Consider the following 25,076-nt stretch of genomic DNA (forward strand, 5'->3'; position numbering starts at 1 on the left):
CTGGATGTGACTCGATCGGGAAAGTCACGATGTTATCGGTTCGGTTCGGTTCGGTTTTGGGAGGTGCTGATAAGGACTCAATAATGTCGTCCACCTGACAAACCGTCGACCTGAATTCACTGCGAGAAACCAACTGAATATGTCGAATTTCTTCAAGAAGCAATTGGCCTCGAAGAGATTGTCTAGGCAGGTCGACGGTGATTGTCCTGGGCAAGACGGCCGGAGCTATTTTCCCGAGATTTACTTTGCGACGGCGGCATCGGACGGCAGGAACAGGGTCGCATTTCGTGACGCACTATCGATGATGGACCTCCGGCAGGCAAAGGCCGGCGGAACGGTGGGGCCGATTACGCCGTAGTGGGGCCGGTCACAATGCCTTATCAATCGTCAATAACACCGATCATACATTATCACGTGCCTTCCCGAGTAACGTCATGGCATCAACCACAATGTCAAATGCATTGTGATTTCACAGCAATGGGTTCTTCCTTGGACAAAACTCGTACAACTACTCCAACATATATTCGTACACCGTGAAAAAAAGATGTTACCGGTCGGCATGGGGTGACTAAATCACTGGCCGGGACCCGCCATCTCCCAACACCCAGAGCAAATAAAAAACGATGCCCTACGCCCCTCACGCCATAAAGCAAAGAGGGAAATAAGAACGAGGAACGACCATAGTATCGTGGCGTTAAAGGTCATAATCCTCAGGATCATGACCATAAAGACCTAATCGTCTCCGAACACTACCAAAACTCTACACCCCTCAACCCCACCTTACTCGTCATCCTCCTCGTGGTCGTCGGCATACTGCACCCCCATGTCCATGAAAATGGTTCTGCGCCTGGTGTCAGCGCAGGCCACCGCGGCCTCGACGGGTGACAGCATATCGCGCGCAGAGGTCCAGTGGTCTCCGCCCGGCGTATAAGAATTCTTCCTGGGGCTCTCAACCCGAGCCCTGGCCATGCCTGTTTGTTTGTCTCGTTAGTTTTCTTCCATTTCGCTGTACTCATATCACTTGATATGAATATTCTTTTTCCCTTTTTATCTTACCGCTGGCAGCTTCAGCCTCATATGGGCTCATCATCGGATGGTATCCGAACTCGGTGGTGGTGGTGACGACGGGGTTGGGCGCCGGGGATGTCACAGTCCGGGCAATATGGCCGTTACCGGGCTGCGCTTGCAGTCTCGGGGGCGGGAGAGAAGAGAGATCGAAATAGCCGGGCTCGGGAGAGTGGCCAGCTTGGCTAACCCTAGCCGAGGCGCCGGTAGAAGAAGATTGGGACGGCAAAGCAACTTTGCTTCGCTGATACTGCTGCTGATGCTGTGGCGGTCTCGGACGAGATCCAGTCGGGGGGCCCTGGAAAGGGTGACTCGGTCTTCCATGGGGCTTGATGCCCATACATTGATCTCTGGCTGGTGTGTCCCAGTTATGGTCTTGTTCCAAATACCAGTCAGCTCCATTCATTTCCCAAATCATTCAAGGGACGAAACTCACGAAAGCTCGGAGGCTGCTTATACCCATATGGGTTGTTCGGGTTCAGATGACCCTTGAAAACGTCATCTGTAGTCCAATGAGTCAGTCAGCGTCTGTCAACGACAAATCAAACGGTATAGAATTGGTGACCTGTCCTACCTTCGAAAGGAGGTGTCTGCACAGGGGGACGACTCGAAGAGCTCGCCTGGTGTCCCTCGAATGACCGGGAAACTTGGGGCTGGGGAGGGGGTACGGGGGGCGAAGAACGAGACAAAACAGCCTGGTTCAACGATGTTGTGGGCCTCGAACCCGATGCCGACAGGCGCCTGTTGTCCTGAACTTGCCGTTGAGCGGACTTGGGAGGAATGGGAGGAGGGGGCGGCAATGAGGGTCCTGGATGGGAAGAAACCGGCTGGCCCATATGTTGGCTGCCAGAGGGCGACCGAACATCCCTGGGAGGTTGCCTGGCAAGAGGCAGGACAAACCCTCTCGGGGGAGCCTTTTGGTGGAAGTCAGCAGGCCCGGTGCGTGACCGGCTGGGGCGGCCACTGCCGAAGCTCGGTTGGGCGAAAGGGGGGTTGGGAGGGCGGAAGGGCAGGCTCGGCATAGGCGGGAATGGCTCCTCAACAAGCGCGTCAAGGCCACGAGGCCTTTGCGGACGACTGGGCGTCCGGCTTCTCTGGCGAATTGCCAGGGCCGCAGCAGCCAACTGCCGCTCAGGGCCTCGAGCTTGGCCTTGTTGGGCGTCCGGGCGGGGGTCGCTTGTCGCCCTGCCTCGAAAAGTAGGGAAAGGTCCTCCACCTGAAGCTAGTGTCAGCTTTATCACTGGGCCTGGATGATCCTCTAATAGGACGATGTTGATGAAACTTTGAACTTACCGAGAATTCCATCCATGTCTTCGATCTCCTGCAAGACCGCGGCGCGCGACGGGGCGCTCATCTCTGCATATCATGTTAGCTTCCAGGAGGATGAAGTCGGAATTGTGAAGAGTAGCGTGTGATGACGCTGAGCATCAGGCTCGATTGATCTGTCGATAATCAAGAAAGAGAATCTCGAGCCGGCTTCTATTGCTTCTGATATTCGCCCCTGCTGCAACGGGCTGTTGCTTACCTTGATTGGGTGGTGCCATTCTGGGTGGCACTCGATTTTACGTTACGGGAGGGGGAAAAAATGACAGGCGGGGCAGGAAGGGTTGCGAGTTATGAAGGAGTTTGGTCCAGGTGAAAACCTAAGAGCTGGGCTTCACTGGAAAGCGAAGGAGGTGAAGGGCTGGCTCTCGACTGAGAACTGGCCGTGTGCGATTTTATTTCTTGTCGCCGGAAGAAAAACAATACTTACTTGAGAGTATTGTACTGAGTTGAAGTGGTTGTTATTATCAAGAGGTCTGCGACTCAAAATTTGTCGGAGGAAGAAGTCTTCGTGCAGGAGTCCTAGGTATGAACGAGTGTGTGGCTCGAGGAGGAAACAAATACTGAGGAGGAAGTTACTGAGGAAGCGAAGGCGTTTTATTACTCCAACGCAGCGCGTCTGCTCAGGTTTCTAATCACTCCAGGCTTGAGACTTCGGATGAGAAGGAAGAAACGCAAATTATTTTGTTTGTTTACTAACGCAGTCTGATCACACTCGCAGGTTCATCTCATTCTGCGTCGGCTTCGTGTTGTCTGTCGTAAGGCCGCGAGTCGTCGAAGGATAAACCGGAGATGGACAGTTCAATACCGGTTACGCTCGAGAGGAAAGGCGGTTACAAAACTCCTATATGCCTTTTGTGTAGTTAGAAACATAGAAACATGAGTCTGTGTGGTGTTTCTGGATGCAGGAAATGCGTCTGACTACATGGAAGAGGTATATTGAAGACATGTTGACGCTTAGGAAGATTCACCCGAAGGTGTATTCTATTTGACGTTTCACTTGCTGGGGGCAATTGCAACCTGAAAACTATTCTCCTGTCGACGGGACGTACTAGTATAAGGTAAGAGGTACCTTCCTCTCTACGTGCGAAGTACTTGTCGGTGAAGGGATCAGATCCAGGTTCTCACTCAGTTAGTTTGGTCCGTCCGCCATCAACTGCCACTTCACCAACTTTTCTTCAACGCCATTGACACTCGGGGTTTCTGCCCTAACGGAGGGACCCAATATCCACGCTAACCGCTCGAACCTGGGGACAAGACGTGGAAGGATTTGGCCTCGAACCTTGATTCAAAGATGGGATCCTTGGCGTGGATGTCTTGATTGCTGTATCTTTCATATTTTCACAAGAGCTGCTGACGGGCCACTTCGAAACCTTGGATGGTGCTTCTTCCCCCAATTGTAATATCCATTTCAATTATGAACCGTCCCATATCAAAATATATTTTTCGAAGTGGTCAGGAGATTCACGGGCAAAGTTTCAATTATCAGATATGATCCAGTGTCTCTCCTGAGCAAGACCATACCACGCAGGGCCTGGATGCTCTTGGTGCAATTGCTGCCAATTTTCGATGCAAGCTGGGATGATCTGTGTTCATCTGCCCAGCGCTCCTACCATTGAAACTGAGCTACGAACTACAGCGGAAGTTACTGAAGGGCGGCATGCGCAACAACGAAACAGAGTCGTTAGAGAGCCAGCATGAGCGACAGTCGGGTCATTCTCGCCAACAATCATCTCAACGACATTACAGAGAGGTAGTAAGGAAACAGAAAACACTTTCCAGCGTGCCATCTGGGGCGAATACCGAATTGAGGAACCTCGAGTACCAACTTAGTATCAAGGGCATCCATACATCATTGTGGTAGCATAAAATAAGTAACGCTCAAATAGATAGAGCAGATAAAATCCGTCGCGTACTTACAGATTATGAAATTTCTTACGGACATATACCGTTATTAATAAAGAAGGGAAAGCGTAGCTGTTTAGATTACTTCATTCAATTTCAAATCACCCTACAGACACTCTAGGTCCCGTAAGTATTTCATTCTTGTAGGCGATGCCTTCTACAATCGCGGAATACTCGACCATCGCACTTTGCCGATACTATCTTGTCATTGTTTTCCTCGAGGAATAGTCTTCCACTCGTCCCTTCTGCTTTTTTAGAATCACTATCGTAGGAAGAGGGAAGTCAGATTCTGCACAGTTTGAACCAAGACACATAAAGCCGACTTGTTTCCCATGCGAGTGTCAGCGGCGAACCTTTTCCATCATCCATTCATTTTTTCAGCATCAGTGCATTACCGGCTTGCTTGGAAACTCTTGCGGACCTCACCATCGTTGCTCACACACATTCATTCGTTTCTCCTATTCCCCAGATCTGGCCGGAGGTTGTTCTTGGATTGGATATTGCTATTTGACTTCCACACACACTCGGTTAACACCTGAACCATCTTCACACATCATCATATACCTCCGAAAAAAACTGCATAAATTCGAGAAAGATGCCGCCAGTTGACTTTCAAATCTTCCCGAATCCACCAACTGATGACCCTTCCTATCAACCGCCGTCACCAATCCGAGCTCAAGTACGGCATCGAGCACGTGTGTTGGGTATAATGCCCTCATCAGCATCAAACCCGACAGGGCACCAGCATCCTCAGCCTAGTGGTCTCCTTGACGGTCGTGAGAGGGGAATTTTTGACGATGCCGAAATGCAGCATGGAATGGTTCGAAATCACGTTGGCAGAAGAAGATCCGAGCCTGGCCCTGGCCGCCGTCCCCACGCCCGCTCCCGCTTCCGCCCCCGCTCAGCGCCTATAACCATCCGAGAACATGGCTTTCCTTCAGGCGAGCGCATGTCATACTTTTCCAGACGCAACAGAAGTCTCTGGACCGGTCTGTCCAGCCGGAGTCCATCGCCATCGCCTCCATCGCCATCGACTCGGACATCGACACCGCCAGGGGCTCCCACAAGAAGACCGACCCTGACACAGACACAGATGCCGGGACAGTCGCAAAGACGGATAGAGGGGCTATCTGAGAATATACAACTTCTCGAAAACATCACCCCACAGGAACGCTGGCTCGAGACGACGTGGAAAAAACACAAAAAGACTCGCAACTGTTCGAAAGCTGATTATGATTTTTTGATGGAGCAAATTGAACCGCTTACCCAACTGGGTGAAGAACAGGAAAAGCTGGAGTCTGCTATGCAGAACATGTCGACATCGGTAAAGACGCAAGGGCTGAGGATTTGGTTCCGCATGTGGGTGGCGTGGGTGTCCAGGACAACGGCTACATCGAATGATGAGGGTTCAGAGGACAAGCTGGACGAGATAAGTAGAGAGGTTGTGGAGTGGGATAAGGCGTGCCTGAGATGGGAGAGGCAGGAGTTCCTTAAATGGAAAAAGCGGACTTGTGGGGTTGAAGATGCCGGTGCCATTGTTGACCGGAACTTGGAAGAAGAAGAGATCAAATGCCTGCTTGAGAAACAGAAGCAATGGGCGTATGAGTTGGATGATTTGGATATTTCAAGCCAGGTGGCGTGGGAAATGCAGTTCAGCCACGGTATCAGGTCGGCTTTTCTACGTCGAAATGATGACGGTCGTCATGGTCAGGACCTTATCAGGAAACCGGGCAATTTTGTTGTGCCGGCGTTCAATGCAAGGGACCTCTTGGAGTTGCCCGAGCTGTGGATTCAGTTGGCTCCTGGTGAAGCTGGACCAAGGAATGGGGATACGCCGATGGGAAAAGAGGGAATATTTGTTACTAATCACCCACCTTTCTTGCCGACCTGCATTGTCTTTGACGGTCTGAGGTTATATCGGACAGGGAAACTCTATGCTGGATACATCGAGTACCGCACCCGCGACTTGGAAAACGAGAACGCGTCGAGGGTTCGTCTAATACTCTGTGTCCACCGACATCCTCACAAGCTTGGACCGGGTAATGGGAACAAAAATGGGGAGCGTTAACTTCTATCAGTGGTTGAGATCTTAGTGATTGCGGCCTCAGAGAATACTCAGAGACCCGGATTGAGCCAGACGAGGGGTAGATAGTGTTACCCATAAGCGAGGTTTGGAAGGGGCATTTGTACCTCAGTATATGTATACGCAGCGTAGAATATCTTGTATTAGCTGTAGATCAAATGCTGGTTTGTTTGTTAATTTGGTACTCACTCCTTGTACACCGGACGAGATTGCTTCCGAATGTCCCAAAGCTTTCAAGGGGTAAATGTATGGCTAGGTACGGGTTCGAAAGGCACCATCGAGATCCAATATGGTGTATTTTGTTAGGAGAAAAAAGAAGACAAAAAAAGAAAGAAAAAAGCACCCTCGCAGCATGGAGATATCTACGGAAGTTGACCCGAGGTCTCGAGCTAACAGTCATACTAGATGTAGCCTGTAATAACTACTAGCTTATCATATGCCTGGATTATCTCGTTCCACCATGTGTATCCATCCTCATTCGAACATACTTTTATGAACAATCTCGACATCATAGACACCATGAATTTAAACCGAAGATATCGCGAAACAACGCTTTCACTCCCAAATCAAGAACACAGAGCTTTAGGCAACAAGAATCCAGCCCATGCTCAAGTACCCAGTCCTACACGTCCCCATACCTATACCCATCGATATTCAAGCTCCTGATCATATAATATCATACCATCAACCCCCTCATTCACTCACTCACAGCCCAAACCCACCCTCGACCAACTCAACATCTATGACCCAACTCTAACCTCCCCACTCCCACTCGTCAACCCCACCCTGACCCGACTTCCCTCCTCCCTCTCCGGACCCTTCCTAGCGACCAACTCCCTGTTGAACCCCGGCCACTTCTCGCCACTCTTGATGATCCTGACATCTCTCCCGCCCACGGCCAGCTTGCCGCTGAGCGACGTCATGCCAATCTCGCCCTCCCAGGAAGTAGGCAGGTAGAGATGGAAGTCACCCGACGTAGAAGTGTGTTGGTGGTGGAGGTTTCGGAGGGGTTGTTGAGTTGCTACAGCAGAAGTAAAGGAAGATAAGGATGAAGAGGAGAAATAGAGCGGGTCAAAGATGGTGATTGTTGTAGAGCCGGAGATGGACGAGGTTGAGACTTCTATCGGGTGCTGGTTGTCGGAGGAAGAAGAAGATTGAAGAAGGACCGGGAGAAGTCCCAAATTCAAAGTCCCACTTGTGCTCTTGACCGTCGCAGAAGAGGAAAATGCTGCCAGGCCGTGGACGTTACCGCTCGTGGTGTGCACGTCGAGAATGTAATCCCTCTTGAGCGGGGGTTTCCCCGTGTTGACGCCATGCTCGCGGAAGTCAACGTCGCCCGAGTTGGAATGGATGGAGAGCTCTGCCGCTGTAGACTGTGGCGCGGACTGCTGGTCCCAGGTGTCGTGGGGTTCAATGCCGACTTTGATGTCCCCCGATGTGGATTTCAATGCGAGAGAATCAAAGAGCGGCCAGACGCCGTAGATCTGCCCCGATGTGGTGCCTCCTTCGCACTTGCGCGGGTGGAAGGCGTACGAGTCTGGAGAGGTGTCTCGCGGGACCTCCTTGTTTTTGCTGCTTCCGTAAGTGACATCTTTGCCCCCAGAGGAAGCAGAGATGATGTTCCCAGCCACAGCGTCGAACTTGGCAAGGGTCTCGATGGTCAGGGACAAGTTATCGAGCAGCTGTACCCCCAAATGGATGGTGGCGATCTGGAGGTAATTGAGCTCCGCGTCCTCGGGCACCCAGACGGTGGCCTTCACGATAGCACATAACCTGAGGTTGCGCTCACCCGTGTTTATTCCATCGGGGGTCTTAATGGTGAGGGCCTGGTCGTTGGGATTCCAGTGCGTTTCGATGGGGATGCGGTCGTCGTTGACGATAATTTCCACAACGATGGAAGGGTTGGGGGTGTTCTGGTTCTTTGAAGAGCGACGAACGATGACTTCGCCTTGGATTTGGACGTAGGTGTCATAGTGGTGCGAGTCACCGTCGTCGTCGAGACGCTCTTGGTTGATGGTCAGGTGCTTGCTGGAGGAGAAGGAGACGTCGTAGGTCTCGGTTGGACGAGCGATGGTGCGGCCGCGGCAGCGATAGCGCGAGAGCCAGCCAGACTCGTTGTCGATATCGGGGTATTGCATGACGGGCGGTCTGGATGGTGAAGAACCTCCTTGTCCGCCGCCGCCATGGCCGGGGTGAGAAGGAGATGAGGGGTTGTTGTTGTGGTCGGACTGGGGAAATAGGTCAGTAACGAACCAGAGTAATACAAATATGCGAGATATATGCACGTGTGAACGTCATCCAATGTGGTACAGCATCCCCCGCATTACTTTAACATCGAAAGACATGACGCACGTCAACTTACATTGGACGAGGGGGTAACAATTCCCAAAAGGAGAACCGCAACAATCAACACCAGGAGAGTCTTCCTGACGGTCTCTCGGGAGGGCAGACGATTCCTAACTCGCTCAGTCCATGTATGTTTCACATTATTTGGCCCACCACCGGGGTTGCCCATGCTTTCTGGGCCACGGTTCAGCAAACCAGTAGACTCATCCGGACGACCCATGCTGTCGGTCGAGGAGGATGGGTTTGTTGCCTGAGGAAAGGTTTGATAGGTTGTTGAGGACGCTATGTAAGAATTCAGGGGGCTTGTAGGCGACGCCGATGTTGGTGAAGGAGTATAGGCGGGAGGGGCCTCAAGGGGGAATGGTGACGAGCCTTGACTGGATATTGATTGATGGTGTTGATGATGGTAGGCCGCGTAAGGTGAACCGGACGTTGAGGGTATATATGGGGATGATGATGAGCCGGCTTGTGATGGGAAGTGGGGGTAGTACGCGGCCTGGTGTTGTGGCGGATGGGTTGATGGCGTGGCATATGTCGAACTGGAAGCGGGAAGAGATGGATAGCCGCCATCTATCCGAGACGACCGATGCGCTGTGTCTCCTTCATCTGCGTTGTGAACGTCTTCGCCGCGTCCCGAAAAGCGAGCCGCCTCTCTCGCCTTGCTATCACCGGTCATTGACGGGTCGAGAGACGGGTCCTCGTCCAATGGAGGAGGAGAAAATGGAGAGTTGAACGAAGATCCTGACGTGTTATCGACGAAGTTATCGACAAGTAGAAATGCATTTTGGATTTGTCTTTGGTCGTGTTGATGATCAGGAGCTTCCTCGATGTCATCGTCGTTGCCCAGGCCCGGGTACGAATAAAGATTGTCCGAATAAGGGTGTGACATGATGGCTGAAAGCTCTTCGCGTCCTCGAAACCCGACTCCCTGTCGGTTCTAACCTTTCAAACAATCCCGACGCTGACTTTGCTTTGCCGCTTCGTGTAGAGCGAACAACAACAACACAAAGATGGATAAAGGTTAGTCTCGGTAGACGCTCCGTCAATATCACTGACCACGGGCGGCGATAAGTTGGAATTACGACGCCATGTAATTGGTCAGGTCATAGACAAAACACTGTGAATCCGTGAGGAAACAAGAAGAACGCGCGTTCAGCAATGATTCATTGTGAGTTGTACGGGAAAGAGTTTGTCTAAACAGTGAAGATTACGAATCCAAGAAAGGGCAGAAGGACGTCGAGGTGAAGACGAGGTTGTATCGCTGCGCCAAAGAGGTATAGCCTTCTCATCCTCAGTCGTAAGCTGCATGCAACTCCAGTCAACTCTATTGGAACGGCTCGGATTTAAAGAAACAACATGCCAGCTTTGACATGGATTGACAAAGGAAAGAGGTTCCATTGGTGATAAGGGAGATATCAAGAACTTTGCACCGAGTTTATGACTCCCAACGAGAGCTGACGAGTTTTGAGGGCGATTCTCTTCTTGATTTCCCGCCGAACCTCGATTGTCCTTAATCTGTTTGGTAAATTCTCAGCCGTTTGGTTGAACACCATTGGCCTATCGTTTTTACGTGTATAACGAGCTTCCTAAACGGGACGGAGAAGCCCCAGTGGGCTGACGATAAACAATAGTGTGGTGCCGAATAAGCGCGGGGTAAAACTCACATAGGTTCCTTGTGATGGTGTCAAGGGATGCTTTCTCTCTCAAGACCACCCCCAGTCACTTGGGTCGCCTTTTAAGGCTGGAAGTTGCAAGCAATCCACCTGGTGAGCGAATGGGATGTCCATGGCGAGCTGGTGCAAGCCGCTGATAACGTCAAAATGTCTGTCAATGACACAGTTGGTGACTATCTGGGCCGTAGTGAAGTACCATGGCTAAGTAGGCATGGAATGGCGATGGCTTCGTCACCCCCAACTTAACCTTAGCTGAATGAGCTCTCCTCGCTGAATTACCTACAAATGTTAACTCATTGTTTTAAAACAATCAAGCGACGACATACGACCGTCAAAGATGAGCCGTACATAAATAATTTACATGATGTCGACTTTTGTTCCCATGCTGCTACAGCATTTGGACCACCAGACCCGTGCCTCCACTTCTTCTTCTTTTTGTTTTTTTTTGTCCCTGCCTCCGTCTTATCCTATTCCATCCCACCTCGTTCCTATCCAATCCTGCAACCCTTCGACACCATCGCCAACGCTATGCTTTGCTTTTAATATGTTTTTAGGGTTCGCCTTCGTTTCACTTGAAATGACATCAACCCCTTTGAGTCTAATGGTATCTTCGTCCTCTTATGCCAAACGCCAGGGCTATATGTTGGTAAGGTAGCCAACCTCTCAACGACAAAAAAAATAAAAATCAACCAATTGCTAGGTGTAACGCTTCTTCTTCCTCCGCATCTTGTGGCGCCATCCATCTTATCTAGGACATCTATGACCTGGTATGTCCAACCTCTTCGTATTTCCGCCTCTCCGTCTCCCCGTCTTGGAAAGCAACGCTCTCAGGCTGAGCAACCGCCACGCTGCGTGTACACATCTTCGTGAGTATCGGGTATGACCTCTGCTAAGCTCCAGTAAAAGCCATTTGGGAGCCAGGTTGTAGATCCACAAGCGTGAAAGGAGCGAGCTGTGACTTGGGATGTGAGCCAAAACATATTTAGGTCAAAGGTTGCGAGTCCCCCATTAGCGCCTGTTGGGAGCATTACTGAGCAGCTGCCACACTGCCATGATTGGCATCGCGGTTGAGAGATGGTGACCGCTCAACGGTGTTCAACAACAGGGTGCCAACCCTGCCCCCAGAATGTCCAATTAGTGCAAATCGAGAATCGTCTTCATGTTCTCATAGCAGACCCAGGTAATACTAAGAGCCGGTGCTACTTTGAGCAGATTAGGGGTCAAGCCCTTGTAAAGACCACGAATGCCCTCGTTACGGACTGTTTTCGTTGCCACATCCACAAAACCGGTGTATGTAGGTGGATGCATCGCTGTTCCCTGGGTCTGGAGCCTTGTTCGAAGGACGTTGAGCGGATACACCACTGTGGCACCTAATGCTCCCGATGATGCTCCGAGAACGCCCAAAGCAACGTTTCCTGGCGCCGCATCGTCTTCGTGCACGCCGTAGTACTTAGCTTTGGCGCGCTTGTACGACTTTTTGAGAAACTCGAAAGTGCCGATGTCGATGGCACTATAAGGGAACATGCCGATGAGGCCGAGGCCGAGACCTCGATATGCTGCACGGAGACCGCCGTCCGCCCACATATTCTTGGCTGTACGAATGAGGAGGGCATGGCCCTTGGGGCCTCCTTCGACGGTCTCGCACTGCAACCGGAACTTGAGAGTGTCGATGGGATAAACGCAAAACTGGGCCGTCATACCGCCCATGCCGCCAGCGACAAATTTGGACACAGTACTGATTTGTGACGGATCGTTGTGGCCCTCGTAGGCCGCAAGAAACCGTTTTGAGGCTTCATAAGAGCCGAACTAGCCAATCATTAGCAATGAACGTTTAAGAAGCTTCGCAGTGGGCCGGGTGAGGCTATTTACCCGGATGGCAGATTCTGGCATGATCTTGACAACGTTCAGCCCGTTTCCTATGAGTTTGTTAGTCCCGAATGGGGCACCTCGTGGTTCATAGACATTCGGTATCAACTTACCTGCAAAGAAGGTCTTAATTCCACCGGCCCGCCATAGCGTCCTGATGGCGTCGTAAATGGGGCCACCTGCATTACGCAGAGCGCTGAGAGGCTGGCCACTTTTGACGACTGTGGTGGTGGACTTTGGTTTCGTGTTGACGAGGAGGAAGACTTTGAGACGGTCGAGTGGCGCAGTAGCAGTGCGCGACACTCCACCTGAGACGGCACCGGCGAGGAAGTAACCTGCGTCGGGTAGTAATCCTGTCAGTCCGCTTTTCACGACCTCCTCATCCTTTAGACTGGTATCGGATTCTTGGCGGAGGTCGTGTTGCCCCTCGCCCTCCATCTCCTTGATAACTTGGCCATGGGCCGCCCTGTCTGCTGACACTTGCTCAGGGGTGGCGGTACCGACGGGTGCCAGTTTGGACGGTGCCATGTTTGCCCCAGCACCAGGCTCGGCGGTGCCGTCGGGATAGTGAGATGAGGGTGAGGAAAGTGGTGATTTTGAGTCTGGTGCGGGCGGCTGAGAAGTAGGAGTAGTAGTAGCGCCCGGGCTGGCAATCTTCAAGAGAGAACCAAAAAGAGCGTTGAGAAGGAAGCCAGTCGTACCTAGACCCTCAAGTGTCTCTTCGCTGACGAGGGAGTCGCCCTCTGCATTGACAGTCACTATGGAGGAGTAAAACGACAGGGCGGCTTCAAGTGTAGAAGCGTGGTGGCCGTGTTCGTGGCCGTGTTCGTGGTTGTGCGTGGTGGGCATAAACAGGAGAAAGTCCCTTTTGTCATCAGAGGGAGAGTTCAAGTCAGCCAGCAGGTTCTCAAGGTTCTCTCGTCTCTCGTGTGACCGAAGCAAACACTCGCTCAACCTCCTTCCTGATTCTCATTCACTCGATTTCCCAAGACCTGGCAATGCGCTTTAGGGGCAGACAGCACTGCGGCAGCCTTTTTAGCACGCGCGCAAAGTCAAAATGACTTTGACTCGGCCGCTAGCTGGCATTACAGGGTTAGATTGAGCGAGTGGAACTGGTGAAAAGTTGGCGATTCCCGGTCTTCCCCAGCTTTGAGTGGGTCGGTTTGTTTACTTTGTGGTCCACTTCTTTTTCTTCTTTTCGTCTCTCGAGTCTCTCTTTTCAAAGAAATTGTGTGACTTACCGCCACTCGTCGAAGCTGATGTAGCCATCGTGGTCCATGTCGACCTCGTCGAAGAAGCCCGACAGCCTCTTGTTGGATACGGTCAAGCCGGCCTTTTGGAAAGCGCTGCGCAGCTCGTTCTTATCGAGCCGGCCATCCTTGTCGCGATCGATGGAACGGAAGAGCAGCCACAGTTGGCGCTCGGCGGTCTCGACGAAGTTGCGGAACTCTTCGTATTGGATCTTGCCGTCGCCGCTGGTGTCCACGACCTTGATGATATCCTTGAGCATGTGGTCGGCATTTTGCATGGCTACAAGAAAGACGGGGCGCTTGGTGTCAGTAGAAATGGCAATTCGTGAACATGCGCATGACGAATCGCATTGGCGTTGGCAGGCATTGGCTCACGGTGATCGATCCTTCTCAACCCCTTTTGCAGCCCCTTGAAGTCGAGCTCTCCGTGGTGCTGGGGATCCAGCTTCGTCCACAATTCCTCGACGCGCTTGTCCCGCTGGTTCTGCGATTCGTCCATGCCGGCTTGGAGCTCTGCGAGCACATGGGAAACCTTCATTCCCGCTGTCGGGTTCTCATCATCCAACGCGGCATGCGCAGATGGTCGGCGTTGCTGTTCGGATATTTGCGCACGGCGGGGGAGGGGTCGGCGCGGAGAGGGAGCCAGACGACGGGGAGACGGGGGGGAGCGTTCAATGCAAGTTCGGAGCACGACAAGAATGAATGGTCGTCGATACGGTAAAGTTCAGGTAAGGCACGGCGCAGTGCAATGTAAGTGAAGTGCAGTGCAGTGCAAAGGTTAGGTTATCTTTCAGTTCTTTCCGTTCCTAGGTATGGTATAATGTATGCGGTGCTATGTGCAGTGCTGGCTCGCAGCTGAGGCAAGGTGGTTCAGTACCTAGTGTGGTACACAAGACCTACACTACCATAGGCTCGGAAGGCAGATAGTCACTGCAAGGTCGGGACCTCGAGTGGTCAGGAATGGCAGAAATGAGACCGCCCGTCTAGACTAGCGGATCTAGAACCGTTTCCTGTAAGCGATTGGGTATGACGTAGGACAGGGGCTAGAGCAATAGGTAGGCAACTTGGATTTGGAAAATAAGATGAAAGAGAGATCAGAATACGTTACGAAGCGACTACTTGTATGAGCGGGACCTTCAAGGGGAAAATTAAAGTTACTTTCATGAAAAGAGATTGAGCCAAGCCACTCACGAATGGGATGGGACGAGTGGGTGGTGTAAGGTATCGCTGTCCACGCATCCATTCATTCTCCTCAAATCGTGCCTTTTGCACATTGCACCTGGCACATTCTGCCCAATTTTTCAACCAAGTCCTCCGGTCCCTTTTTAAGACTCGAGACTTTGTTGACATGTAGCAAACAATGAAAGGGAAATCGGGTGGTGCGGGTGGCCGAAGTGGTGAACGTGACATTCACGAAAAAAGCGGATCTGTATCGGAAGTGGTTTCAGTGGCCCCGTCCGGTGTGAGCGTGACACCGATTGTTAGTTATCTTGGCCTTTGTGTATCGACAACACTGAATTCAAGCTCGAGATAACCCAATTCATCTTGTCCTGATCACCTGAAACAGATTCAAGGGTCGAGTTCTACACTTACATATGTATCATGTATGCACTTCAATTCCTGTCCGGCATCTGGCAGCTTCTTGACTCCACCCAGGTGCAATTCACTTTCTGCAAACAACAAGGCTTCAGTATCGGAGCAGGGTCATTTCTTTCGCCGTCTCCCTGATTCGCCAGCCCTGTCAAAGCATGTGGGCCTCCCAGGTCTTTAAAGTTTACTTGGGGGTTGTCGGGTGGCTTGGTTGGAGCCTTTTGTCAACCCCTACCCCCAAGTACATAGTAAACCTCGGGTCGGGCAACTCTGTAGTGTTGTGCATGTAGCGTAGTGTACCTAGGTACCTCTACACTAGGGTACCCGACGGTAGTTTGTCGTTCGCCTGCCTTATCAGCTTATCTTGGGCCCCGGGGTGTCCATCCGATCCGATCGCAAGCCATCACGTAATGTTCCTTTCCCGTTCAACATCAACCAACATCAAGTCGGAGTAGTGAGCTGAAGGCTTTCCGAGGTCTTGATAGCGGCGCGTCGCAACAGGGTTCGAGACTTCTTCCACCACATAGGATTCCAACTCCACCGATCGTCAAAACGCGCGACCTAGAACATCTCCTACAGGCCAAGCGGACGACCATGTCTGCAGCGCCTTGGGAAGGACACAGCTAGACACCCGACAGCGATTCGAGGCACAGAGACACACACGGTTACCATGGCGGCCAATTACTGGGAATCCACTCAGCGCAAACACTGGCTGTTTACCAAAGATGAACTTGCCGCTATGCGCGCAAAGCTAGAGGCTGAAGATCCCAACCTGGTGGCCTCGTTTCCTCTCCCGCAACTGCGCCATCTGAACATCTACTTCAACCAACGTTCGTCGTATCTCTCCATGTCCCCTACCCCGTCCACCCGTCTGTCTGTCCGATGAAGAGAGTCGCCAACATACCTCGGTTCTACTCTAGAAATCAACCGTCTCGGTAAGCGCATGGGGCTACGACAGCAAGCATTGGCCACCGCCCAAGTCTACATCAAGCGCTTCTACACCAAAGTCGAGATCCGGCGCACCAATCCACACCACGTTCTCGTGACCGCCCTATATCTGGCCTGCAAGATGGAGGAATGTCCCCAACACATTCGGCTTATGGCCAACGAGGCCCGCGGCTTTTGGCCTACCGACTTCCAATCCCAGACAGAAGTGGCAAGGATAGGAGAATGCGAGTTCTACCTTATCTCGGAAATGAGCTCACATCTCATTGTCCATTCACCCTATCGTACCCTTACCAGCTTACAAGGGGAGCTTGGGCTGGCACAGGAGGACGTCAACCTTGCCTGGTCCGTCATCAACGACCATTATATGACCGATCTGCCGCTGCTCCACCCACCACATGTGATAGCCTTGACAGCCATTCTCTTGGCTCTGGTGTTGCGTCAGGATCCCAGCGGTCGTCTCCCTGGCACAGCCACGTCGGCTTCGGGACTGGTAGCCGCTTCGGCAGCGTTGGCTCAGGCACAGGCGCAAGCACAGGCACGCGCTGCCATGATGGCAGGGGGTGGCCAGACTGTGCCAGGTCTCGCCCCCCAGTCTTCTTCTGGCTTGCAGGCCATGCTTCCACCCCAGTCACCAGCCGGAGAAGGCCCAGCCGAAGGGAACAAGAACCCACGTATGGCAAAGGTTCACCGATTTGCTGCATGGCTGTCTGACAGCAATATTGACATTGAGGCCATGGTGGACTGCACGCAGGAGTTGATCTCCTTCTATGAATGCCATGAGCAGTACAATGACAAGAACACTCGGGAGCAGATCAATAGGTTTGTCAAAGCTCGCGGGCTGGACAAGTAAAGTATTGGTTCTGAGATCATAGATTGAATATCTCTTATTTAATAAATACCTAGTAAGTGGTTAGACAACGGCCATGCGACCAAACGGAAAACGCTTCTTACTATCAGACTTGGACTGGTATGACCCCTAATCCCGTGTTGTATTTTTTCTCTTCTGTGGGGGTACTATCAATTATTGGATTATAGGTTCTTAAGCTAATAAGTATACGTATCACTTCAAGGGCAATAGTAATATTTTAATCATAAGCATACAAATAATATCGATTAAAGCTTTACATTCAAACAAGCGGATGAACTAGTGTAATGGCTAAAGAAGGATGTCCCTCACCATACCGAGGACTTCTGCTCCGAACGTTGGGTGGATTTCTTTGATGGTAATGGCTTTGGGTGATCCGTCTTTTAAAATGGGCTTTGGGCTAGTGGTCGACATAGTTGAGTGATTGTTGGGGATATTGCAGTAGTATTCTTGTGGTTATGATCAGTGCGTCTTTTTCCTTGATTTCCACTGTCTTTTTTTTTCGGCCGTCTTTCCCTCAACGTTGTCTTGTTATAACTGTTTCCATGGCGCTGAGATTTGTGAAGCTAGAAATATGGGAGTACATCATATCTGTACCACCTCGGGCGTACCTTATCGTGCTTTCCACTGAGAGGTAATGTGAGGGGTGACAGATGACACATGCATCATGCGTGGGATCACTTGAGGGAATTGGCAAAGGTGCTATCGCGAATGTATTATTGCAGTGTTATGAAGCTACCTACGGGAAGGTGATATTCTACTTCGATTCCTGGACGATCTCAGCTCCTCCACGTCCGAAATTCTTTGAGTGGACAAACCCTAATGATGCCCGTCTGTGAATGATGAAGCCCTTTTAACTGATAGGGTAAGAGCTTGGCAGCTTCAGATGTATGGGCATCGCGCTTTCCTCTTCTAATTCAAAAGCTCGGTTTCTCGAAAGGCCATCTTTTGCTGGCAGGGCAAGCACAACCTATCCTCCTTCCTCCATCAATTCTCCCGTTGTCACCAACCACTCTGTCATGAACACCTCATCAAATCTCCTTCCCTTCTTCTTTCGCTCACCCCTCTTATCTGACGCCGGATGGCCAAACCTTTATAAAAGCCCAGCCACATCATCACTCTCCCCATCCTAAGAAGGTTCCCAGCCCATCTCCTCTACTCATCAACCGGCTCAGCTTTCACCACCCCCACAAGCGGCATCCCCGCCTCGTCCTGGGTCTGCGCCTTATGCCACGGCAACAGCTCCTCGGGCCGCGGCTTCTCATGAAACGCATGTCTAGCCTTGATCTTCATGGTCGGTACATTCTCGCCAATCACCCATTTCCAGTCCGCCAACATCTTGAACATCTCGAACGACACCGTGCACCGTGGCTCTATAACCTCCTGCCAGTCGGGGGGCAATGGGCCCCTTCTCTTCGCGCCGAAGAGATGAAACATGCAATGAGCAACTAACAGCCTTCTCATCTGTGAATCGGGCGCATGCTTGGTGTTCTCAAAGATGTATTGCACGTCGTGCAAGTCGGGCACGCGCACCTCTTCGGTCTCGGCGGCGTAGTAGTGGTAAAGAACATCGATGCAGGCGTTACGCAGACCCGGGAGCTGGACGGTTTGGCCGAGGATGTATAGGCCGAGGTAGTCGCGTACGGTGATTTGGTTGAGTTGGGGAGGGGGGAATTTGAAGACCTTTTGGCCACCTGAGGTAGCGAAAGCTGTGCCGTAGAGCCAGCGGATTAAGAGGGCGAAAAGCTTCGGCTCGGCAGCGGGGAGGTAGACTTCCTCGATCGGTTCTCCGGGTGCCGCGTTTGCGGCGGCGGTGCTTTGGTTGTGATTACTACCGGAGGAGGAAGAGGAGCCTTCAACGAGCTCGGGCTCGGGGTTGAAGAGACGTTTGAAGTACGGGGAGTTGTAACTCAGGAGTTGTTCGTGAACATTCCATTTGCGGCGCTCGGCACCGACGGAGACGACGACGATGCGGCCGGTGAGCCAGTTGGTTCTATAGGAGATTGGTCAGTATTTGCTCCTTATCTTGTTAATAGTGAGGGGAAATACTAACCCATCAGGAGGCAAATTAGGCAAACTCGGGTTAGCCGTCGGGGGTCCGTTCCGCGAGGTGATGCTCGTCACGGAAGCCACACTTCCGGCTCTCTCTCCTCTCTCCGGAGCCACTTGTCCCCTCTGCGGAGCAGCTCCCGTCATGGTCACAGCACCGGGAGTACGAGGTTGGTCGAAGAAATTTGGAGCTTGAGAAAAGGGGGCTTGGGGCATAGGAGATGCCCCATGGCTGAACGGTGAAAAAGGGCTTTCACCGCCACGATCACCAGCAACACCACCACTACCCGGTCCCTCTCTAACGTCAAAAGAAGCAGGACGCGTCGGGGTCCGAGGGGGTGAAGCGCCCGGGGCCGGGGCATGCGGACCAACGCCCACGCCAGAGCCAGACGGGCCAAAGACGGAGTCAGATGAACCAAAGATAGAGCCAGACATGCTTCCTGGTGTTGTGATGCCAGAGAATAGTCGACGAGTGGTAGGTCTCTCTAAGTCCACCTCTGCGCGTCTCTTGTTGCTGTTGTTACCGTGGTTGTTACTGCTGTCATCTCTGTCATTGCGGCCAAAGGCACCGCCGCCGCCACTGTTACCTCTGTTCATGTCGTCAGAGGCAATCGAGGCCAAATTCTCAAGAACTTCTAGACTCTCTTCTCTGATCGCGATATCGTTATCGTCTTGTTGCTGTCGGTGCCCCTGCTGCTGCTGAGGCTGCTGCTGATATTGTTGGACCTTCTGCGCCTGTTGAGCCTGTTGATGCTCCTGTTGTACCTGTTGCTCTAAAATACTAGCAGCAGTGTTCCCCTCGTTCGATGGAGAGGATAAAACGTGAGACGGAGGGGGCGGGGTGTCTAGGTCGAACACTTCGCGGTTCTTGGCGTTGGCAGTGAATGACTTTGAGAGCGGGTGGATACCGACCTGGCTCTGCGTTTGCCGCTTGTGTTGCTGCTGGTTCTGCCTAGTTTCCTGGAGATACATAAGCCTCCGCCGTTGCTGCTCCTTGAAGTTCTTTTCGTGGTTACTGGCTGACGGAGTGGTGGCGGAAGACGAAGCAGTGGTAGTAGCAGTAATCAATGAGGAGGACACTGGCGAAGAAGAGGAACCTGATGGCTCAGTGCCACGTTGAATGGGGATAATCTCAGGTTGGGGTGGCTCGTTCGTGCTGGAGGTACTGGTACCTCCTGCGGCCCTTCCGAATGTTGCTCTCCGGCGAGATTCGAGGCGGTTGAGGTCAAAGGTGTGTGCACCACGCCTGGAGAGGGGAATCTCGTCGTCGCTAGAGGGCGGCATGGTAGTGATGGTAGTGATGGTAGTGATGGGTGGTCAAGTTTATAGTGAATGAGCCAAGGTACCGTTGGCTGCGTTTGGGTGTATTGTAAAAGACGAATGGCGGAAGGCTCACCAAATCAAGAAAGTACGAGAAGAAATAAATTATTGCAGTCTCGCAGCGAGTCGATATTTATCCACGCCGCAGGAAGGAATCGTAAAAAAAATAGAAAGTGGGAGGAGTCTTGAAGCCAGAGAACCTTTATACACACCCCATCCCATCCCAAGAACGTTAAGGTGCGTGAGGATGTCGGAAGTAATTGCTATCTCGAACCTTTGGCTTTCATCTCATATCTTCAACATCATCCCAGGTCAAAATATCACCATGAGCATCGTCACTCGGTCAAGATTGGTCACTACTACAGCGAGTGTAAACAGAGGCGTTTGAAAGTACCACCAAGATGGAGGATTCTCATCTCCTTGACCGTCTCAGCGTTGCTCGTACTGCTTTTGGCTGACCGAGTTTATAAATACTAATATAATCAAGTGAATGAATGACACCTGCGTCAACTTCGTAAACATCCCGTGTCAATTTGACCGACTCAAGAAAACAACATGACCCCCTGATAGCTAATAAAGGATTTTCAGTTTCGTCGACAACTGATTTGTTCGTACAATAAAAACGTACAAAAAAGTCGCAGTGTCCAATGGGACAGAGTAGAAATGGATCTCAACCTAGGACTTCACAACTCCCACAATAGTGGAAAACCACTCGATCAACTTGACAGATTTTGCCCACGTTCAACCAAACTTTCACTCGTCTCAGCGACAACACCGAGCACCTACAAAGACAGCCGCAAACATACATTGACACTTCTTTGTGCCCCCTGTCACTCCCTAACAATCAACCGCCTCGACATCACAAGATAAACCTTAAGACATTTACAACGCAAAGTTCGGACCTTGGTTTTCGAGTCCCAGTGTCCTATTCTTGGGTACCAGATCAAGATAAGAGTGTTAGAGTGCTAGCCTAAAAGCTTCTAGCTATTCGCATTGTTTCCTCAACTTGACACAAATTCTTGACGCCGATGATGCTAGATGTTTGAGTAGATTGAGTGTATTCTTTGTTTCTGGAAAGAGTTTTGTATGCTAGCACTATCTCTATCATTTGGTAGACAGACGCTTCGAGCGGATTGTACATAGTGTAGTTGTAGATGATTGCGATACTGATACTGATACTGACAAAAGGTGTGTACCTTGCGAGCGGGTAAGACGGATGCAGTTCAATCGATTGGCATTGTGATATGACCTTATCACTCAATCCAGCTAGGTTTGGTCCAGTCACGACGAGGTGAGCGACTTCAAGTGACATGCTGTGACACACAAACAGGAAGTGTATAAACGCCTTCAACACCAGAACAGAATCACAGAACACAAGGATGGGGTTTATAAGTACTGTATCACGGCATGTCATCGTACCACTTGTCACCACACCCCAAGTCAAAAACACGTACATGACACTCAAAGGCAACACAACACCGTCACGAAGGCAGTCAAGAGAGCAAGATATGAGTGAAGGAGGCGGTTGTATTCATTTCGATCGCTCGCCGTATAACTTGCAAATCTTTTTTTCATGAATATAGATCCCGAATATTCACACGCAAGCTTTTTGAGTCGAGCGGTCGACAAGAGTCATACGTAAGATGATGACTCGACCGGGACAAAGCAGCCAGTTCGGAGCTAATCGCCCACATCCCAGCAAGTAGCAGACAGAAACACACAACCCTTTCCAGTGTAACTCCTCATAACATGGATATGGAAGACACACACTAGCAAAGCTTAAGCGACGCCCGCTCCCAAAAAACACAGAGGATATCCCCGAAATGATGATGCTTTGTGCCGAAAACAAAACCGAGCCAGCCTTCCCCATGAATAGTAGAGACGAGAGAAAAGAGACACGCTGATATCTTTCCACACACCGAGCCAGATCCGAGAGATGCAAAGTTTCCCCGTTGGAAGAAATAAATCCCAAAATCAACAAGAAGAAAGAAAAGCAAAGGCGGGGCTAAGCCGTAGCACAGCGCCTACCATCCCTTCATGATACAGGCGGAAAGAAAATCCGGAACATAGGAGAACCAAAAAAAATAAAACAACACAGAAAATCCCCGAAATACTTTCAGACCAACTCCTCATTCCCGTACACCCCGGAAATTCCAGCTTTCAAGTTGAGATTCCGCGCGACACCAAAACGACAAAAGAGGTCTTTGCCTGCCTGCCTGCCTGCTCCCAAAAAAGATTTGCCCATGTAGCCCCCAAAAATTCGAGAACACCCAAGGTTGCAAAAGCCTCCCGCCCACATAGCGCAACCTGCTAAAAACCCATCGAAAGTCGCTCTATATGTCGATATCTTTTTCTTTGATGAATTCGTGGACCCGTTGAACCGTTATGACTTTTTATCATGTGACTGAAGTCGCCGCTTCTTAGTGACGATGACGAAACACCAAAACCCCGTGTGTATGGTATCGAAAAAAATAAACGAGAAAATAAGACAAAAGTCGCCGAGGCGAGGAAAAAGCCGAGAACTCCGTCGTGAGACACCGATGCAAGTTGTTGTGTGTGAAGTGATTAGTAGTTCGGTGGATGCACGACCACCTTGGTAACACCCGTTTCGTGGAAAAAAAAAATCAAAGCAGCCCCATCTTTCGAAGCCAGACACCACCACGCTTTTTTGGGTATTCGAAAACAAACAAGAGGTGCGGTTGAATCTTCGTTTTTTTTGCGCCGTCCGAAAATGTCAAGAACTTTCGCTTCAGGAAGGGAAAGGAGCTTATGTCGATTAAAGGATGTTTGTACAGGTTGGGTATCGGAAAAAAGGTTGCCGAAAAGGTCGAAGATCCAGTGGGAAATTGGGTTGTCGCCCCCTGCCTGCCGGGAAAATGAGAAGATCATCGTAGTGCCTGCCTGCTTAAAGATTGTTGAGAAAACGTCGGTGGTACCCGCCAAGATGAGCATCTGCAGTGAGCATGCGAAATGAGGCAGTACGTGTACAGTCCATATTGCAACGGCGACGACGGTCTAGGTCGGCCTAGTCTCGTCTGCGTCACGAAGCGAGACATCAGTCGCCTACCAACGTGGCCGGGCGCCCATAAGGGACTGCGGCTGCTGCATCCGAGCGGGCGATACCGAGGGAGGTGGGCTGGTCATGGTGATACCAGTAGCAGGGTTGATAATGGGGATGGCATTACGGCCGCGGGTGGCAGAGGGCTGATGAAGCTTGAGGGTCGCCTGTTGACTTTGGTAGACCGGAGGAAGATAGGGAGAGTTGAGCGAGAAGCCTGGGGCGATGGTGGTGGGCTGCTGCGTAGGAGAGCTTTGCGGCGAGTTGCTTGCCAAGGAGGAGCGCTCAGAGGAAGCGCTGTGGATGGAGACCAACTTTAGGGAGGGAAGGCGGGTTAGTGCCAGCGACTTGGAGAGGGAGCAGGCCAATGGTCCAGTTTGTCTAGTGAACTACTCACATCATCATCGGTCAAAAGGCCGGGGCAAAACTCCATGTCGTCCTCGAGGTCAAAAGAGCGGCCAGCTTCGTACTTTGTGCGGTACGAGGTCACGGACACAGACTCGGACAAGTCCTTCATACTCCGGACACCACGGAACTGCTTATGCGTATTTTGGGAAACAGACAGCCGGGGAGCTCTCCTGTTACGCCCACCGTGGTGAGCATGGGATACTGCAGGAGCAGCGGCGGCTGTAGGCTGCTGGTGGGCGTAGGAGTGATAGTACGAAGACATTATGAGTGGCGGTCAGGGAGTGCGATGTTGAAGACGAGCAAAATCGGTCCAGGAAGAGCCAAATCCAAGTGCGGGATCGGAGAATGGGTGATGATGGTTGTGGTTGTGCGTGTGTGCGTTGTGTAGTTTTGATTTGGCCAAGCCGGGAGTTGTGCGGTATTAAACCCAGGTATTGTGAGACAGCAACAATGGAACCAAAACCAAGGCTGTTGCAGTGGAGCGATCAAAGACTGTCGAGGGAATGTTCAAAACTTGAAGTGGGCGCAGGCAAAAAGTCGGGCAAAAGTCGAGGAAAGGGTGCAGAGAAGATGTTGTCGTTTTTTGTGTGGTTGTTGGGTGTGGTCGCTTGCAAATGTGCAGAAGATCGAGGGTGAGGGTTGGACGTGGTTTGACGGGGACGAGGCGGGTGAAGAAGTAGGGAAGGGGCGAAGGGAGGAGGGACGAAATGGAAGAGCAATCGGAACAGGCGACGTGCGCTGGACACCAGCGCTGTGCGAGTGGGTCCCCCAGGGGGGCCCCAAATGGATCTGTCCAATTCGCCCACTTCGTCCCACCATAACCCGGCCCACTCTGGCTGCCGCTGCCAGCTGTGACTGGCCCGACAGATGGGGTTTCTCGACGGGGTTGCCAATGGGATGATGGGGTGCCAATGTGGGGGGGCACACTGGGCTGGAACTGGGACGCTACTAGCGCACCGGGGTCTCAGGCATTGGACGGAACCAGTCTGGATGACAGGCAATGGCCTGGGCTCCTCTCGCCAGAGGCGCCGCCCGGTCGACGAATGGGAACGGCGTGAATGTGCTGAATGCCTGCTGAATGGCACAGATGGTTGAAATGGCTGATGAAAACCGCACAGGCCATGCCTCTTGTGACCCTGTTCCATCTCCGCTCGCAGAACGGGGTGGCGAGACACTAGCATGCAGAAAAGCGGGTCTTTGTTGCGTACCATTGGGCGCCATATTGCGAGTCCGCTTTCGGCTTGGTCACACTGTCCTGCTGGTGTGCAATTTCGATTTTGGATGGCGTTGCCTTGTGTGCGCCAAGAACTCCCAAGGTTCACACTCA

The 25,076-nt window shown here is 51.6% G+C and overlaps 7 protein-coding genes across 7 annotated transcripts; 2 read left to right on the top strand and 5 right to left on the bottom strand.

Annotated features, from left to right (window-relative positions):
- Positions 1–780: 780 nt before the first annotated feature.
- Positions 781–2,609, bottom strand: B0T23DRAFT_405684 (uncharacterized protein; the record flags this gene model as incomplete). The annotated part of the gene is made up of 6 exons (XM_062839037.1): positions 781–971; positions 1,057–1,440; positions 1,502–1,567; positions 1,640–2,281; positions 2,359–2,421; positions 2,591–2,609. The coding sequence occupies 6 exons, from the start codon at positions 2,607–2,609 to the stop codon at positions 781–783; spliced, it is 1,365 nt and encodes a 454-aa protein (XP_062692101.1).
- Positions 2,610–4,861: 2,252 nt separating this feature from the next.
- On the top strand, positions 4,862–6,361 carry B0T23DRAFT_454576 (uncharacterized protein; the record flags this gene model as incomplete). The annotated part of the gene is made up of 1 exon (XM_062841212.1): positions 4,862–6,361. Exon 1 carries the CDS (start codon positions 4,889–4,891, stop codon positions 6,359–6,361), a length of 1,473 nt encoding a protein of 490 aa, XP_062692102.1. The 5' UTR covers positions 4,862–4,888.
- Positions 6,362–7,116: 755 nt separating this feature from the next.
- B0T23DRAFT_318380 (uncharacterized protein) lies at positions 7,117–9,611 on the bottom strand (the record flags this gene model as incomplete). Its single annotated transcript, XM_062835073.1, has 2 exons — positions 7,117–8,604; positions 8,739–9,611. 2 exons carry the CDS (start codon positions 9,609–9,611, stop codon positions 7,117–7,119), a joined length of 2,361 nt encoding a protein of 786 aa, XP_062692103.1.
- A 1,678-nt stretch (positions 9,612–11,289) lies between these two features.
- B0T23DRAFT_173058 (mitochondrial carrier domain-containing protein) lies at positions 11,290–14,330 on the bottom strand. Its single transcript, XM_062832948.1, has 5 exons — positions 13,887–14,330; positions 13,503–13,791; positions 12,375–13,126; positions 12,265–12,311; positions 11,290–12,201 (listed from the first exon to the last, which is right to left on the bottom strand). Exons 1-5 carry the CDS (start codon positions 14,047–14,049, stop codon positions 11,530–11,532), a joined length of 1,923 nt encoding a protein of 640 aa, XP_062692104.1. The 5' UTR covers positions 14,050–14,330; the 3' UTR covers positions 11,290–11,529.
- Positions 14,331–15,400: 1,070 nt separating this feature from the next.
- On the top strand, positions 15,401–16,899 carry B0T23DRAFT_360732 (cyclin-like protein; the record flags this gene model as incomplete). The annotated part of the gene is made up of 2 exons (XM_062836265.1): positions 15,401–15,931; positions 15,992–16,899. The coding sequence occupies exons 1-2, from the start codon at positions 15,772–15,774 to the stop codon at positions 16,897–16,899; spliced, it is 1,068 nt and encodes a 355-aa protein (XP_062692105.1). The 5' UTR covers positions 15,401–15,771.
- A 775-nt stretch (positions 16,900–17,674) lies between these two features.
- On the bottom strand, positions 17,675–20,406 carry B0T23DRAFT_360735 (uncharacterized protein). Its single transcript, XM_062836266.1, has 2 exons — positions 18,968–20,406; positions 17,675–18,907 (listed from the first exon to the last, which is right to left on the bottom strand). The coding sequence occupies exons 1-2, from the start codon at positions 20,245–20,247 to the stop codon at positions 18,070–18,072; spliced, it is 2,118 nt and encodes a 705-aa protein (XP_062692106.1). The 5' UTR covers positions 20,248–20,406; the 3' UTR covers positions 17,675–18,069.
- A 2,940-nt stretch (positions 20,407–23,346) lies between these two features.
- B0T23DRAFT_421281 (uncharacterized protein) lies at positions 23,347–24,435 on the bottom strand (the record flags this gene model as incomplete). Its single annotated transcript, XM_062839762.1, has 2 exons — positions 23,739–24,435; positions 23,347–23,688 (listed from the first exon to the last, which is right to left on the bottom strand). The coding sequence occupies exons 1-2, from the start codon at positions 24,009–24,011 to the stop codon at positions 23,347–23,349; spliced, it is 615 nt and encodes a 204-aa protein (XP_062692107.1). The 5' UTR covers positions 24,012–24,435.
- Between the last annotated feature and the right edge of the window lie 641 nt (positions 24,436–25,076).

Source organism: Neurospora hispaniola (genome assembly GCF_033458365.1).
Source record: "Neurospora hispaniola strain FGSC 10403 chromosome Unknown B0T23scaffold_5, whole genome shotgun sequence".
NCBI lineage: Eukaryota > Fungi > Ascomycota > Sordariomycetes > Sordariales > Sordariaceae > Neurospora > Neurospora hispaniola.

Coding starts and splice junctions, on each gene's coding strand:
- B0T23DRAFT_173058 (XM_062832948.1), bottom strand. CDS start 14,049: ATGAAGGTTTCCCATGTGCTCGCAGAGCTCCAAGCCGGCATGGACGAA. Junction 13,792..13,886: donor GTTGAGAAGGATCGATCACC/GTGAGCCAATGC, acceptor TCTTTCTTGTAG/CCATGCAAAATGCCGACCAC. Junction 13,127..13,502: donor ATCAGCTTCGACGAGTGGCG/GTAAGTCACACA, acceptor TGATGACAAAAG/GGACTTTCTCCTGTTTATGC.
- B0T23DRAFT_360735 (XM_062836266.1), bottom strand. CDS start 20,247: ATGCCGCCCTCTAGCGACGACGAGATTCCCCTCTCCAGGCGTGGTGCA. Junction 18,908..18,967: donor CCTAATTTGCCTCCTGATGG/GTTAGTATTTCC, acceptor AATCTCCTATAG/AACCAACTGGCTCACCGGCC.